Source organism: Dryobates pubescens, chromosome Z (assembly GCF_014839835.1).
Source record: "Dryobates pubescens isolate bDryPub1 chromosome Z, bDryPub1.pri, whole genome shotgun sequence".
Classification (NCBI taxonomy): domain Eukaryota; kingdom Metazoa; phylum Chordata; class Aves; order Piciformes; family Picidae; genus Dryobates; species Dryobates pubescens.
The window spans coordinates 119,747,973-119,765,249 of NC_071657.1; the positions used below are offsets into that span (position 1 = coordinate 119,747,973).

At 47.9% G+C, this 17,277-nt stretch overlaps 1 protein-coding gene across 1 annotated transcript; it reads left to right on the forward strand.

Moving 5' to 3' along the window:
• Positions 1–2,267: 2,267 nt before the first annotated feature.
• NET1 (neuroepithelial cell transforming 1) lies at positions 2,268–16,948 on the forward strand. Its single transcript, XM_054178654.1, has 10 exons — positions 2,268–2,441; positions 8,940–9,047; positions 9,829–9,996; positions 10,845–10,907; positions 11,481–11,577; positions 11,692–11,768; positions 12,246–12,503; positions 13,322–13,492; positions 14,715–14,901; positions 15,923–16,948. Exons 1-10 carry the CDS (start codon positions 2,349–2,351, stop codon positions 16,321–16,323), a joined length of 1,623 nt encoding a protein of 540 aa, XP_054034629.1. The 5' UTR covers positions 2,268–2,348; the 3' UTR covers positions 16,324–16,948.
• Positions 16,949–17,277: the final 329 nt, after the last annotated feature.

Here is a 17,277-nt window from a genome sequence, read left to right on the forward strand (position 1 = left end):
CTTCTTCATAGCAATTCATACATTATTTAATTTTTTTCTGAACATCTTTTTTTCTGAGCACCTCTCCTACAAGGACAGGCTGAAGGAGTTGGGTCTGTTCAGCCTGGAGAAGAGAAAGCTGTGAAGAGACCTTATAGTGGGCTTCTAGTAGCTGAAGAGGGCTACAGGGAAGCTGGAGAGGGCTGTTTTACAGGGGTCTGTGGTGATTTAGCAAGGGGCAATGGTTTGAAACTAGAGCAGGGAAGACTTAGATTAGACATTAGGAAGAAGTTCTTCATTATGAGTTTGATGAGACGCTGGAAGAGGATGCCCAAAGAAGCTGTGGATACCTCATACCTGGAAGTGTATAAGACCAGGTTAGATGGGGCTCTGAGCAACGTGATCTAGTGAGAGGTATACCTGCCCATGACAGGGGGGTTGGAATTAGATGATCTTTACGGTTCCTTCCAACTCAAGCCATTCTGTGATGAAAATGCTGCTGCAAACTCTCTGCCTGTCCTACAACCTCCACAGTGGGGACCCTCCAGATCACCCCGAATTTATCTCCTCCAAGATGTAGATTGGTTAGGGCAGGTAGGCAGCAACACAGCCGCTCTCCTATCTCCAAACAAACTGGGTTTATTTTTACCTGCACAAGAGACCTTTTATTTTGGAGATTTGTAGCCATGCCAGGAATAATCTGACTTTGAACAAACAAACACACAAAAATACAAACCCTTTGCATCTACAGCCGGGCCTGCTGGGACAGGCTGCCCACTTAGAAGAAGGGGAGAGGTTCAACTCAGCCCCTGGCTAGCAGAGCCTTGCCAGCACAACCTCTGAAGCCCAGAGCAGACTTTAAAGCACAGGTCTAGACAAGAATTTTTATTTTTTTTTTTAGCAAGGAGGGTTGGGGCTGGTAAAGAAAACAACTCAGCAACAATGATTTATGCTTCAGTGGTAGCAATGGAAGCTGCTGTCAGGAAGATTGTGTCCCATCACCACACCTGGGAGATGGCTTTAGGCAGTGGTGGGTCTCAACACTGCAAGTTCCAGTGAAGAGGGCGGGAAAAAAGGCAGGGGGAGGGCAGGCAGGAATCAAGATACATATTTGGCTTTGTCTCTCTTCAGTGCAAATGGTTGCAAGCACCGCTCTTTCCAAACCGCTTTCCATCATGAGATCATGGAATCATAGGTTGCATCCATTGGAAGGGACCCTCAAAGGTCACCTTGTCCAACACCCCTGCAATGAGAAGGGACATCTTTACCTAGACCAGTTTGCTCAGGGCCCCATAAAGTTAAGCCTTGACTGTCTGCAGAGATGGGGCCTCCACCACCTCCCTGGACAACCTGTTCCAGTGTTCTACTACCCTCATATTAAAGAACTTCTTCATAATCATAGAATAGCTTAAAAGATTATCTAGTTCCAACCCCTGTGCCATGGGCAGGGACACCTCCCACTAGACCAAGTTGCTCAAAGCCTCATTTAGCCTGGTCTTAAACGCTTCCAGGGATGAGGCATCCACAACTTCTTTGGGCACCCTGTTGCAGTGTCTCACCACCCTCATAGTGAAGAGCTTGTTCCTCATGTCCAACTTAAATCTACCCTTCTCTAGTTAAAAGCATTGCTTCTCATTACTACACACCTAATATGTGATGGAACATTTCCCTCCGCTCTCAGTGGCTGCCCCTATTGCCTTGCCTTGAAGTAGAGCCTCTCAGAAGTCCTGTTTTGGGGGGAGTTCAGGAGGAAATTGTTGGAGAACAATCATAGGATTGGTTAGTCTGCAGAAGAGGAAGCTGAAGGGAGGCCTCATGACTCTCTACAAGTCAGGAGGTTAGAATGAGGTAGGGGAAAGTCTCTTCTCCCTAGTGATACAACGAGAGGAAATAGCCTGAAATTGTGCCAGGGAGGTTTATGAGGAGGTTGGATATGAGGAACAATTTCTTTGCTGCAAGAGTGGTCAGGCATTGGAACAGGCTGCCCAGGGAGGTCACCATCCCTGGAGGTGTTTAAGAAACGTGTAGCCATGGCACTTTGGGTTTAATGGCTGTGATGGTGTTGGGTTGACGATCAGTTGATGATCCTGGAGGTCTTTTCCAACCAAAAATTCTATGACTCTGCCTGTGAAATAAGCGGCCCGGAGAGCCTCACGGCTTCGCTCCCGGCTATTGGGGCGGGGCTTACAGCATAAGGGGCGCGGTTTCTCCTGCCCGGGCGTGGTTTCTTCGGTAGCCCCGCCCCCGACTGTGAGGTCGGGGCGCAGCGAGCGGCGGCTGCAGAGCGGTGATGAGCGAGGGCTGAGGCGGCCGCGCTGAAGGCGTCGGGGAGGGGTGGGGGGAGAGAAGAGCCGCCGGGAGCGGTGACCATGGTCGCTCACGATGAGCTCGGGGGATTGCTCCCCATCAAAAGGACTATCCGGGTGATCGATGCGCAGAATCAGTCCTTCAGGGAGCAGGAGGTGAGGAAGAGAGGGGGAAAATTTGGGGGGGGGGGGGGGGGGGGGGGGGGGGGGGGGGGGGGGGGGAAGGGGTGGGCTTGGGAGACTTTGCACCTTCCCGCCTTTTGCGCCTGTGGTGAGGTGGGTGCGCTGGCCCAGGAATGAGGTGCAGGCAGCGGTTTAGACGAAAACTCAATTTTCCTTTAAAACGCCAACGTGTAATCTCTGGAGTAGTGGTAGCAGGGAGCCGAAGCCAAGCCCAGCACCTCGCTGAGCCGCCGCTGCACCTCTCAGCGGGGTTTCCATTTAAACCTGCCTGTTGCTCTCTGTCCTCTTTCCACTGACGGGAGTTTTCCAACGTAGGGCTTTTGTTTGCTGCATAACCCCTCCTTAAAAGTAATAATCATGGGTGTTGGTTGGAGTTTTGAGGATTTTTCTCTTTTGGGGGGGGGGGGAAGTGTTGTTTTCGTCTGTTGTTATGTAGATGAGAATAATTGCAGTGTTCACATGCCTCCTGCTGAGACAGAAGGCAGAAGTTCAGCGGCCAGGTAGGGACCGGCTGTCCTAGGCAGGGTTATATGGCTGAGATTAGCAGTGAGATGAGGAAAAGTTTAAAAAAAAAAAAAAAAAAAAAAAAAAAAAAAAAAAAAAAAAAGGTGGTTCCAGACATCTCTGGGGTTTGAGGGCTTTGCGTTGCCAGCCTCTTAAAAAGTCCTGGCTTTGAAACAGCCAGACTTGGGCAATCTCATTGTGGAAAAGGGAAACCAGATGTTGGGAGAGAAATAACATAAACCAGATCTCCCAAAGGAGAGTAAATCAACTCTAATTCTCCAAGTATGTCTTTTCTGTAGGGTAGAACGGGCATGTTGGGTGTCATAGAAAGGTTTGGATTGAAGGTGCCTTTAAAGGTCATCTAATCCAGCGCCCCTGCAGTGAGCAGGGACGTCTTCAACTACAGCTGGTTTCTTAGTCTCAGACAAACTGACCTGCGATGCTTCCAGGGATGGGGCATCTACCACTTTGGACAACCTGGGACAGCATTTCACCACCTTCATTGTAAGGTTAAACTTTGGGTCTGGGCTTGAGTAATGACTCCTCAGCCAAAGCTCCTATCAGTGCTAAGTACTGAGTTGCTATCAAGAGCCACTGCAGTAATCAGCACAGTGTGAGGCCAGATTTCACACTGGGTGGTAAACAGCCTGTTGAATTTGAGAAAGAAGGTTGTCATCTCTATACCAACGTGTCGAGCCAGAGCCTGGTTGTTCAATTTCAGTGCAGACAGCCGTTTTCAGCATGGCTTGAGGTTCAGCAAGCTCTGTGCACGTGAATGTTAAGATAATCAGGTGACAATTTCTGGCAGGAATTACTCAAGCTGGTGACTAAAATCCCCTTTTGCTTATTTGGCTTAACAGGAGAAGTTTCGTTATGCATGGCTTTTGGATTTGTCACCTTATTTGTATGCCTTGGTCTGTGAGTGGCATGTAGAACGTTGCTCTCTAGTAAGTGACCCTTGTAAAACCACTAATTATTACCTAGCAGAGGGGGAAAGGTTTGTAGGTGTGTGTGCTGCTAGTGGAAAGTGTTCCTTGCTCAAAAGCAAAGCCTGGTTTCTATCAAGCAGCAAAGATGCAGACCTTTCACAGTGTGAAGAGTTAACCTGAACTCTAAAGCTCTTGACTAGCGTTAAGTCTTCCTTGCCAGCTGAGGCACCTAGGCACAAATGTAGCTTTTGTGTGTATGTTTATGTTGTATCTGCTTTTCATAAAGAGTCCTCTGGTTAAAAATACATTAATTGTAATCTGAATGGAAGCAAGAAGTGCTGTTGAACTCACAGGGGTTTTAATTATCTGTTAGTGCCATAGTGCTTAATATCTCCAGCTTGGTACAGAAACGTTGCAGACTTCATTCTAATCTGGGCTGCTGTAAGTAATACAGTGTGGAGACAGGCTAATCATTGTTTGCAAGAACAGCACTAAAAAAACCCCAAAGCACTGAGCCAAAGTTATCCATAGCATGAACCGCAGCTCAGCTTACAGCCGGCTGAGTATGACTGTAAGGGGAGTGCATGACCCCAGGCTGAAATGCAGATCTCAGAGGTGAGGTTTCTAAGGAGAGGGGGGTTTGTTCCCCCCTTCCCCGCCTTGGATCAAACAGTATCGCTGGAAGGAGAAGAAAAAAGTTGTTGGGTTGTTGGGGGTTTATTTTTGGCAGCCATGTCTGAGAGTACTTGCAGGACAGAAAGTGGGATTTGTTTCCCTTGAAGAGAGGGGAAATGGCCTTTTGCTCAGCTGAATTTACAGCGCACAGACGTTTTTCTCTTGGCTGAACACCCCAGGGAGCACATCGTGTCTACAGACGGCGCTCGGGTCGTGCCAATCTGTGTGAAATTCCTCCCTCCTCAGAGCAGAGGAGCTGTGCTCCCACTTGAGGAAAGCAGTGACTTCTGCTCCAAGCCTGCTTTTGCAGATCTCGGAACGTATCAACTGTTCAGAAAAGCAGTGATTTATAACCCCAGCGAGCCCCTTTGCTCCGCCTGTCCCCAGTGCCGAGGCAGGAATGCCTCCTGCAGACCCTGTACGTGTGCATGTGTCACTTCAGCCCTGCACAGATGTGCTAGGAAGGCATCCACACATGTCCCTCTGCACACAGAGTGTCATTGTATCTCCTCTCTGGAAGGGCCATGGAGTTGATCCTTCAACAGCAAGCTGCAAAAGACTCTGCAAGCATTCTAGATCATAGAATAGAGTCACAGAATCACTTTCATTGGAAAAGACCTTAAAGTCCAACCATTCTCTATCTCTACCCATTCTGGTGCTAAACCATATCCCTCAGTACCACATCTTTGTGGCATTTAAACACCTCCAGGAATGGTGAATCGACCACCTCCCAGGGAATCCTGTTCCAGTGTTTGAGAATCCTTTCAGTGTAGAAGTTTCCTCTAATGTCCAGTCCTCCCAAGATGCAACTTGAGGCTGTTTCCTCTTATCACTTGTTGCTAGGGAGAAGAGACCAACACCCACCTCACCCCAACCTCCTTTCACGGAGTTGTAGATAGCTAAGGTCTCCCTTCAGCTTCCTTTTCTCCAGGCTGAAAAATGCCAGTTCCCTCAGCTGCTCTGCATCAGACCTGTTCTCCAGACCCTTCACCATGTTCATTACCCTTCTCTGGACCTGCTCCAGCACCTCAATGTGTTTCTTTAAAGCACTGAAGCTTCTTGCTATTCATTTTCAGTGTCACCTTTTTCTTTTCCACACTATTTATATCACAGAGCTGTGTGTGGTTTATGTCTGTATTTTCTGCTTACATTCCTGCTGTTTCTTAAGCTTGTCTTGGCCTGTGTCCCTTTATTCTAGCACACTGATGTATGTTTTTTCTAGAAGCAAAACACCCATCCTTTTCCTTCGTTTCAGAAATGTCTGTAACTAATCAACATTGCCTTGTCTAATTTTAAGCCCAGCCTAACTTCCCAGCCTTCTGCATAATCATTTTCCTGACAGACTCTTGGTTGGCAAAAGAAAGAAGCAACCATAGTATTACCCATGATGTATCAAATCCAGCTGAGCACTGAGGTCTCATGGTTGAGGACACTAAGGTGCTGGAACATGTCCAGCAAGGGCAACAAAGCTGGTGAAGGGTCTAGTGAACAAAGTCTTGTGAGGAAACTGGGGTTGTTTAGTCTGATAGAGGAGGCTGAGGGGAGACCTCACTGCTCTCTACAACTCCCTGAAAGGAGACTGGGGATTGGTCTCTTGTCCCTAGTATCCAGTGATAGGACAAGAGGAAATGGCCTCAGATTGTGCCAGGAAAGGTTTAAGTTGGGTATTAGGAAAAATTTCTGTAGTGCAAGAGTGGTCAGGCATTGGAGCAGGCTGCCCAGGGAGGTGGTGGAGTAACCATCCCTGGAGACACATGGATATGGCACTTTGGGACATGGTTTAATGACCACAGTGGTGTTAGGTTGATGGTTGGACTTAATGATTTTAGCAGTCTTTGCCAACCAAACCCATTCTATCACACTCCATTACAGCTTTTTCCCATTCCTGTATTACCCCCCTAGATCTGAGCTTACCTAAACCTTTCAAACACAGCTTGGAACAGGCTTTGTGCTGTGCCAAGAGGTCTTTCTGTTCTGCATCACTCATAAATTGCTTCTTTTCATGTTTCCCCTCCCCTGCAACTCTGAAGGCTTCATTCATGTGAGCTCACCTCCCCTGTTGCTTAACGCAGCATGTAGGCAGGCAGACAGCCACTCCTCGGGTCATGTTGCTGAAATCAGATCTTGCACAGGGAGCTTTTCTGCTTCCTCAGTCTCAGGACTGGAATCCAGCTCTCTATGTGCCTATTACCCCTTTTTTGGCTTTCAGCATCTGTCACTTCTGTTGCTCCACAGAAGTAAAGGGTTGGGACACCTCGTCTTGCAATTTCAGACTGGAAATAGAGACAGGGAAAGCTTGTCCTACGCAATCTTTAACTTCTAGCCTTTGGAAAAGAGCAGGGACTCAGCTATAATTAACCAGAAATGCCTAGTAAGCCTTTACTAACATTTCTACTGAGAAGTGCTCAAAAACAGAGGCTGCTTCATCAGAATTTCATGCTAAGAAGCTTTCTTGTGACGATGAGTCACATCCAACCATCTGCCAGATGTTTAAGAGCAACAGGGCACCTCATCTAGCTTTAAGCTCTGAGCCCATCCCTTCCTGGCCATCCCATGGTGCCCACCTTTCCTGTACAGTCCTTAAAACATATTAATTTGGGTGTGAAATGGATAGGATTCCCAGCATGATGACAACCTCCAGCAGGCTCCAGCAGCAGATGCACCTCACCTGAGGTGAGGACAGGCTGAAAGAGTTTGGGTTGTTCAGCCTGGAGAAGAGAAGGCTCTGGTGAGACCTTAGAGCAGCCTTCCAGTATTGGAGCGAGCCTCTAGGAGAGCTGGAGAGGGACTTTTTATAAAGTCATGGTGTGGCAGGATGAAGGGTAATGGCTTCAAACTGGAAGAAGATCAATTTAGATTAGACATTAGGAGGAAGTTCTTCCCCGTGAGGGCAGTGAGGCACTGGAACAGGTTGTTCAGAGAAGTTGTGGAGGCTTCAAGCCTAGAAGCGTTCAAAGCTAGGTTGGATGGGGCCTTCAGCAACCTGGTCTAGTAGGAGGTGGCCCTGCCAATGGCAGAGAGATTGAAACTAGATGATATTTATGATGCCCTCCAACCCAAACCATTCTATGAAGATGTTAAAACCTGATCTGAGCTTAAGCAGCAGGTTTCTGTGGGGCATTTCCTCTTTCTTGGCAGCCTTTTGGTCAGGACAGAACTGAAAATGCTCTAGGCTTGGGGATTAGTAATGTAGAAAAGCAGAAGCTCTTATCTTTCAAATCTAAACAATGTGTAGGAAAAATTATGATGACTTGGTGGGGGGTCGAGAAGAGGGAGGAGGAGGAGGAGGAAGCTTTGTAAACTGAAGGTTTTAAACTTGATCCACTTTGTGTGTGCATTTCACTTGCAGGAATGTTCAGCATGTGGTCATTTGCTGTTTGTTATAATAGCTGCTGAGGCTATCCTGGGCTTCAACTGCTACTTTTCTCTCCAAAATAAAATTAAAATGGAAAAACACATTCTTTCTACAGAGGAAAACATGATAAAATAGGGGAGATCACAGCTCCATCTTTAGATGACAGTCACTTGTTTTAAATGCAGAGGAAAATGCCTCAGTCTATTTATGTTCAGAGCCTAACGGTCCCAGTTGAAGCCCTGTTTTGATTTCTGACTGGTGTGGGTGTTATCTTACCTCTTTTACCCTGGGCAAAGTCTCCGAAGTTTAATTGCAGCCTTGAAGTTCAGACAAATATTTACAGCCTCAGCTTTCCTTTTAAGATGAATGGCTGCTTCAGAACACTCTCTGTGCTGCATTTCCCACTCCTTAAGTGGGCTCATGCTTTTTAAAACTGCCTGAGCCACTTGAGAAATTAATCATAAAACCATTTCAGTTGGAAAGGACCTTTAAGACCATCAAGTCCAACCATTCTCTAATTCTACCAAGTCTGGTCCTCAGCGCCACATCCTGCAGCTTTTAAGCACCTTCAGGGATGGGGATTCAGCTGCCCCCCTGGGGAGCCTGTTCCAGTGTCTGAGAACCCTTTCAGTGAAGAAGTTTCTTCTCCTATCCAATTTACATCTCTCCTGGTGCAACTTGAGACCATTTCCTTTTGTCCTACCACTTGTTGCTAGGGCTCCAACCTCCTTTCAGGGAGTTGTAGAGAGCCAAACGATCTCCCCTCAGCCTCCTTTTCTCCAGGCTGAACAATTCCAGGTCCCTCAGCTGTTCCTCACAAGACTTGTCCTCTAAACCCTTCATGAGCTTCATTGCCCTTCTCTGGACCCTCTCCACTACCTCAGTGTCTTTTTTTTGTAGTCACGACCCCAAAACTGAACCCAGCATTCAAGGTTCTGAGTAGCAGGGGACAAAAAGGACAAGGTGAAAGTCACAGGCCATATGATTTGTTCTCTGCTTTGTTGACAGGAGCCAAGCAATAAGCGGGTTCGGCCGCTGTCACGGGTCACATCCCTGGCCAACTTGATCTCTCCTGTCAGAAATGGTGCAGTTCGGCGCTTTGGGCAGACAATACAGGTAAAAACCAGGAACTTCTGGTCCTCAGAGCCTAGAAATACAGGGAAGGTGCTGCCTGTGGTGGTGTTAAAGCAGGCACTGAGATCTTAAAACATCCCTTGAAAATCCACTCTATGGTTTGTGCAAGCACAGAAAGCTTGATTGGGATGTGGGGATGAGTTCAGGAGTTCAGAGGTGATTCACTAGATAAACAGGTTACTGAAAGTTTAAGCAGTAACAGCAATCAACTGATTCAGATAAGGAGAACGAGTTGATAAAACTATACCAGTACTTGAGATACATGTGTTGGAGCATGTGCTTCAGGGTGAACTGCTCTTGCTGTGCAGTGAGGTAAGAGAAGTGTTATCCCAAGGACTCCTTACCCTACATGTGCAGATAAAACAGGTTCTGTGTCTGGCTTTTAGTAACATTGCTAATGGTGAGAGCAAAGTTCAAGTGGCTCCTGATTAGCCCTGTTCTAGGTAGAGTTATGATCCTGCTTTATTGACTTCCTCATACCTTGGAAATAGAACCAAACTCTACCTCTTCCCAAGGGCTGCTGTTGGATGCGTGCGGGTGAGGCTCAGGGCAGAGCTTGCCAACCTCTGGCCTCTCTCAGCAGCTTGATTAAAGTGTTCCTTTATCTAAGGAAAAGTGTCTGGGTGTGTTTTCCTGCCCTGCACAGCAGGAGAGGATGAAGGATTGGGAGGGGTATGGTTAATACTACAACACTTCTGAAATGTTTTCCCTGCAGATTTATTTATTTTGTAACAGATTTTTGTGTTTGTTTTAATCCCTTTAGTCATTCACCCTTCGCAGCGACAGCAAATCCCCTGCCTGCGCCCAGAAGCCATGCAGCAGGTCTGCTGCTCCTACTCCTCCTAAACGAAGGAACAGCGTGCTCTGGTCTGAGATGTTAGATGTCAACATGAAAGAATCCTTGAGCACCAAAGAAATCAAGCGCCAGGAGGTAGGAGAATCACAGAATGTTAGGGGTTGGAAGGGGCCTCAAAAGATCATCCAGTCCAACCCCCCTGCCAGAGCAGGGGAAGGGCTACAGCAGGTCTGGGAAAGGCAGCCAAGGCCTTGGCTTGTGCCATGTCCTTGGCAGGGAAGAGAGCAATGAACATTTGTGGGTGACTTGATCTTCCTGTGCACCTTCAGTAGATTTATTTGTGCCCTGGGCATGGGAAAAGGTAGGCTTGTCTTTCCTGAGTCACTAGGGAGCTCGTCTCCGCAGTTTGACCCTTCAGAGATGCCAAACTCTTTGCGTGGGGGTGCTCAGCATTTCTGAAATGCGAGCCCCAGCCGCGCTGGTTGCTTTGCAGCAGCCCCAGAGTGGAGCTCCTTGTAAAGCCAGCTGTCTTTCCCTCAGAGCTCTTGACAACTGGTTGAAAGCCAAACAGCAAGGCCTTGGCTTGCCTTTTTTCCTGTAGTTCTTAGACAAATCTTCTAGTGACAACACAGAAGCTGACTAAAGACGCCTGGGATTTGACCTCTGAGGGTTTTCGGGGGTTTGGGTTTTTTTGTGCTGGCCTGTGTTAAAAGCTGTGATTTAAAAGGGGCTAATATTTAATTTGGCTCGTGCACGAGCCTTGGAGCTTTCACACACTTGTAAGTGATGTTGCTTTCTGGGAGCTGGGAAAGGCAGCAAATTTACTTGAGATGGTGGTGTCCAGGTGCCATGATTTCAGATGGCAAAAGCCCCTATTCAGGCTGCAGAGACAGGATGTACATTATGTGAGCCTTCTGAAAGGCTCTTTCAGAAGAAGGCTAGGGTTAAAAATGACTCTCCATTCTTTATCCCTGTCCCCACAGGCAATCTATGAGATGTCCAGGGGAGAACAGGACTTAATCGAGGACCTAAAGCTTGCCAGAAAGGTGAGTGGTGTCTTTTTTCCTGCAGTCATTGTGGCCAGCAGGACTAGGGAAGGGATTGTCCCCCTGGACTGGGCACTGGTGAGTCCACACCTCAAATACTGGGTTTAGTTTCAGGCCACACACTCCAAGAAGGACACTGAGGTGCTGGAGTGTGTCCAGAAAAGGACAGCAAAGCTGATGAAGTGTCTGGAGAACAGGTCTTACAAGGAATGGCTAAGGAAACTGGGATTGTTCAGTCTGGAGAAAAGGAGGCTGAGGGTAGACCTCATTGCTCTCAACAACTCCCTGAAAGGGATTTGGTTGCAACAAACCCATCAAAAAAAGAACTGTGCTTTGCAGTCCTGCAGAGCTGACTGGGGAACCACTCTCCTAGCTGAGAACAGTTCAGGCAGGAAAGTCCTTTTCATTTGAAGGCCTTGATGCCTTCATACAACAGTGACTGGTTTAGTGATCACAGTGGATGTTCCTGTTGGCTTCACTTCCTGTCTTGTCTAAACATCCCCTGGTGTTTAAATTTTGTCAGCTTTTGGCTGGGGGATTTGAAGATACTGTAACACCGGTGTTCTTTGGCAGGCCTATCACGATCCCATGCTGAAACTCTCTATCATGTCTGAGGAGGAGCTCACCCACATATTTGGGGACTTGGATTCTTACATTCCTCTGCATGAAGGTAAGAGCAGCTGGCTCATTCTCACCTGTGATGCTGACTAACTCTGTGCCTTCTCACATTAGAACATCTTGCTGGGGCATCGTTGCAATTTTGATTTCTGTGTTTCAATTCCAGACTTGTTGGCAAGTTTAGGAGAAGCAACCAACCCAGATGGAACAGTGGAGCAGATTGGGCCCATTCTTGTGAAGTGGGTGAGTACATAACTTGGAGACAACTGGCTGAAAATAAGCTTCAGGAACATTTAAACCTAGAAGCCAAATATCCCTGGGCTCTTGTGGCCTTGAGCAAAAAGATTGACCCGGAAATCCTGGCTCCACTGAAAACAATGGGTCTCTGTCAGCTGTAATGGGCCACCGATTCACCCTGGAGCCTTGGTGTGACTGCAGTGATTTGCTGATTTATGTTGGCAACGTCTCTGTCTTCTGGACTGTTTGTCACTACTGTGATTTCAGTGGTGTTATCACTGTTGATCTCAAACATCTGAACTTCAGAGGCCCTGCACCAGGGTGCCCTTGTTCTCCTCACAAAAGACTGATGAGTCTGTTAGCTTCTTTGAGTGGGCAGAGTATCACAGTAAGGGAAGTGGAACTCCCAGGCTTGACATGTCCATGTGATTTGCTTTCCTTATATGGAATCTGACTCTTGGATATTCTTCTGTTCTCCTGCAGTTACCACGGCTCCATGCCTATAAAGGTTATTGTAGCAATCAGCTGGCAGCCAAAGCACTTCTGGATCAGAAGAAGCAGGACCGCAGAGTGCAGGACTTCCTTCAGCGCTGCCTCGAGTCTCCCTTCAGCCGCAAGCTAGACCTCTGGAGCTTCTTGGACATCCCTCGAAGCCGACTGGTCAAGTACCCACTGCTCCTGAAAGAGATCCTGAGGCACACTCCCAAAGACCATCCTGATATCCAGATTCTGGAAGAAGCCGTAAGTAATAGTGATTTCATGATCCCTGTTCTGACTTTAGCATGTGGTCCTGGAGGTCCAGAAAGCTTTCTTAAACCCTCAGCAATTTCATGGAGTAGTTTTCTTGATGGACACAAACCTGTGACCATAAACCTTTGTGAAAGCAAGTGAGGTATCACACGGACTCCATCGTTTGGAGTTCTTTAATAGCTCTTACCAGGAAGGAGTGCATCAAGAAAAATGTGCCCAGCAGGTCTAGGGAGGTTCTCCCCCAGCTCTGATGTGGTCTGATGAGATCACACTTGGAATACTGTGTCCAGTGTTGGGCTCCCCAATTCAAGACAGGGATCTACTGGGGGGAATCCAATGGAGAGCCACAAGGATTACTGGGGAGTTGAACATCTCTCCTCTGAAGAAAGGTGGAGAGGCCTGGGGCTGTTCAGTCTGCAGAAGAGAAGGCTGAGAGGAGATTTTATTGACATCTATAATATCTGAGAGCTGGGTGCCAGGATGAAGGTGATGGTCTCTTTTCTATGGTGCCTAGTAATAGGACAAGGAACAATGGGTATAAGCTGGAACACAGGAGGTTCCACCTCAACATGAGGAGAAACTTCTTTCCTGTGAGGGTGTTAGCAGTGGAACAGGCTGCCTAGAAAGACTGTGGAGTCTCCTTCTCTGAAGACTTTCAAAACCCACCTGGATACCTTCTGATGTGACCTGCCCTAGGTGACCCTGCTTTGGCAGGATCTCTATAGAGCTCCCTTCCAACCCCTAACGTTCTCTGATTCTACACAAGCTAAGGTCCCCATTTAATGCTTCATGAACATTTTACTTTATAGATATCTATAATCCAAGGAGTCCTGTCTGACATCAACCTGAAGAAGGGGGAGTCAGAGTGCCAGTACTACATTGACAAGCTGGAGTACCTGGATGAGAAGCAGAAGGACCCGAGGATTGAAGGCAGCAAAGCTTTACTGTGCCACGGGGAGCTGAAGAATAAAAATGGACATGTAAGTCCCTTGGGTTCAGGGTAACTAATCCTCAGGTTTGAAAACCTTCCCTCAGAGGTTGTTCAAACTGTTTGTTAGAGCAGGAGCAAGAGCTCTTTCCATCTTTAGGATTAGTTTAGACAATTAGCTAAATATAAAAAGCAGAAAAGAAAGCACCTGATGGCAGTCTGCATTTCAGGGTGTAAGGGAAAGTTTCCCACTGACAGATTTACAATTGGCCCTTCAGAAGCTGGAAAATAATTAGCCCTAAATTACCATCCAAAGTGTGCTTCGTGCCCCGGCACTCCATCAAAAGGGATTTCCTGCTGGCTGTTTACTTTCAGGTGCTCTGACATTCCCCAGCTTTTCCAAACAAAAGTCTTCCTGCAAAACCTTGTTTGCCTTTGAGCTGCACTACCGGGAGTTTATCTCCTGCTGCCTTAGCACTGAAAGACCCTCCTGTACTCCAGAGTGTGCTGCTTTTTGTTGGGGCTTGTAGAAGCGGCCTCATTTTCAACATCAGATCTTTTTCTGTTTGTTGGGGTTTTTTTGGTTGATTGGTTGTGGTTTTGTTCAGTTCAGGCATTACCCTGCTGCACCTGTGAAGCATTTTTTTATTGTCAGAAAAGATACTGAATCATAGAATGGTGTGCATTGGAAGGGACCTTAAAGTTCCAATCCCCCTGTCACAGACAGAGATACTTTTCACTAGACCAGGCCTCATCCAACCTGGCCTTGAACACCTCCAGGGAAAGGACATCCACAACCTCCCTGGGCAACCTGTTCCAGTGTCTTGCCACCCTCACTGGAAAGAATTTCTTCACAATATCCAATCTAAATCTCCCCTCTTCCAGCTTCAGTCCATTCCCCCCTGTCCTATCACTACAAGCCCTTGTAAAAAGTCCATCCCCAGCTTTCTCGTAGCCTCCTTCAGATACTTGAAGACCACTGTAAGGTCTCCCTGGAGCCTGCTTTGCTCCAGGCTGAACAGCCCAACATACTGCTTGTAATCTTGCTGTTCTTGGCATCTGCAAATCATAACTCACGTTTTAAAGGCTGTTAAACAATAAACCAGCTGATGTAACTCTAGTCTGCGCCACCACTCCCAGGGCCCTAAGGAAACTTGGAAAGTTAACATGGGTGAAACCTGAGATAATGTGGCCTTGAGTCCCAGAGGACATGCAACCTCTTGGGATCCAGAGTACAACACCTTGCTCATATTCAGATATCTCTTCCTTTGCAGAAACTCTACGTCTTCCTCTTCCAAGACGTCCTGGTGTTGACCCGGCCAGTCACTCGCAATGAGCGTCAGGCCTACCAAGTGTACAGGCAGCCCATCCCTGTCCAGGAGCTGATCCTTGAAGACCTGCAGGATGGTGATGTGAAAATGGGAGGGTCCTTCCGAGGAGCTTTTGGCAATTCTGATAAAGGTAAGGACCAAACCAGTTCACCTGTGTGGGTATCCATTTCTGCAACCTGGTCTAGTGGAAGGTGTCCCTGCCCATGGCAGTGGGGTTGGAAGAGTTGATCTTTAAGGTCCCTTCCAACCCAAACCATTCCATGATTCTGTGGTTACACTTGGCCATGGATCCCATGGACTGAGGTTCCTTTGGGAGAGCTTGGATCAACAATAGTGTGGCCAGCAGGACTGGGATTGTTCCCCTGTACTTGGCTGCACCTCAAATCCTGTGTTCAGTTTTGGGCCACTCGCTCCAAGAAGGAAATTGAGGTGCTGGGCCAGAGAAGAACAACAAGTCTGCTGAAGGGTATGGAGAACAGGTCTTGTGAGGAACAGCTGGGGGAGCTGAGTTTGTTCAGCCTGGAGAAGAGGAAGCTGAGAAGAGAACTCCTGGTTCTTTACAGCTCCCTTAAAGCAGGTTGAAGCTAGGCAGAGGGCATTCTCATCTCCCAAGGAACAAGTAATAGGACAGGAAGAAATGTCCTCAAGTTGCGCCAGGGCAGGTTTAAGTCAGATATGAGGACCAATTTCTTCCCCAAAAGGGTTATCAAGGTCTGCAATAGTCTGCCCAGAGCAGTGATGGAGTCCCCATCCCTAGAGAGATTTTGAAGCTGTGTAGAAGTGGTGCTGAGGGCCATGGTTTAGTGGTGACCTGGCAGTGCTGGGTTAAGGTTGGATGATCTTACAGGTCCTTTCCCACCTAAACGATTCCATGATTCTGTGGTATCTGTTAACATCCACCTTCAGGCTGCCCCTGCTGGGCTTTCACTTTATATTTGGTGGCCCTGAACTGCAGCTGGTGCTCAGACTAGAAGACCTCTATTTCCATGTGTCTCTGCTGGCTCGTAGGGCTTTGGCTTCTCTTTTTTGTTGGGTGTTTTGAACCCATTCCCTGAGGCTGAGTAGGGCAGCCCAGGCCATTTGTCTAGCAATGGAATCTCTAAATATTGAGCTAGGACCTGATCTGCCTTTTTCCTCTGTTTACCTTCAAGCTAAAAATATCTTCCGAGTTCGTTTCCAAGATCCCTCTCCGGGCCAGTCCCACACGCTGCAGGCCAACGACGTCTTCCACAAGCAGCAGTGGGTCAACTGCATCCGAACCGCCATCGCTCCCTTCCAGCCGGCCGCCGCCGCCGCCGAGCTGAAGGACCTGCCCGAGCTGAGCGAAGAGTGCGAGGAGAACAACCCCTCCGTGCCCAACATCAGAGCCCAGCGGAGGCAGTCGGCCATGTCTGGCATCACCGAGATGGAGCTCGATGAAAACACGTCCGAGTGCGGCTCCACCTTGGACTCGGAGGAAACCAAAGGCGCCAAAACCCACAGAACATCGTCTGGGCACAGGAAAAGCAGGGAGAAGCAGCTGAGTGGGAAGAGGAAAGAAACCTTGGTGTGAAGAACCTGAGGACAAACTGTTTATTTATAAATAACCGTGTACATTTTCCTTCCAACGTGAGCACCCTGGAGTCGCTCTGCTGAATGGGATCTTGGGTTGGTTTTCATGTTGTCATGGCAGCTACCGGTATGCAGCTCGCTGTTGAACTGGAGTCTGTTTCTATACCACCACCACCACACTGAACCTTGGAGTTAGTGCCACAAGAACCCAAACCTTGGGTTCAGAAAGATATCCACAGATGAGGTTTGAGGCTGGAAAAGTGAAAGGGTTGAGGCTTTGAATTGGGAATGTGAGGCTGGGAAGCGGGAACTTGGGTTGTCCCCACAAGCCTGGTGGCACCACCTCCCTTTGCAGGGGGGTTTGGCTCAACGCTGCAAGGCTCAACGCCGCAATTCATGTTTTCTTCTCACCTGGTAGAGCACATTTTGTAGTGTGTGCTTGGAATCCACCTTCTTGGAGGTACAAAAGCAGAGGCCAGGTTCAACAGGTTCTTAATTTACCTACTGGAATCTTTCATCTTGGTGTGTCCTTTGTACATTCCTCATTTTTGCTCTTGTAACCTGCCAGGTATTTAAATGTTTGGGTTTGTTTTGGGGGGTTTTTATTAGTTGTTTCGTTTCCAGGTTTTGGGGGGGGGGGGGGGGGGGGGGAGTTCTTTTGGGGCTTTTTTTGGTTGTTGTTGGATTTATTTTTTTTACTTTTGTATTTTGTTGTTGAAACTTGGCTTTTCCTTTCAACTACTTGATCCTTCCCGCCCTGAGCCCTGCAGGCGGCGTGGGGTTCCTCACCTCGCTCCACAGCTCTGCGGGGCGGCGGGCGAAAGCCGGAGCATTACGAGCTGATGATGATTGTGAGGAAAACTAACTCTACGTTACCCCTGTGACCATGAGGAACCTAAAACAGCTCGTGGTTGTACGCTCCTGGCCCTACTGAAAGAGAACTGCATTGCCTGAA

Coding starts and splice junctions, on each gene's coding strand:
- NET1 (XM_054178654.1), top strand. CDS start 2,349: ATGGTCGCTCACGATGAGCTCGGGGGATTGCTCCCCATCAAAAGGACT. Junction 2,442..8,939: donor AGTCCTTCAGGGAGCAGGAG/GTGAGGAAGAGA, acceptor CTTTGTTGACAG/GAGCCAAGCAATAAGCGGGT. Junction 12,504..13,321: donor TCCAGATTCTGGAAGAAGCC/GTAAGTAATAGT, acceptor TTTACTTTATAG/ATATCTATAATCCAAGGAGT.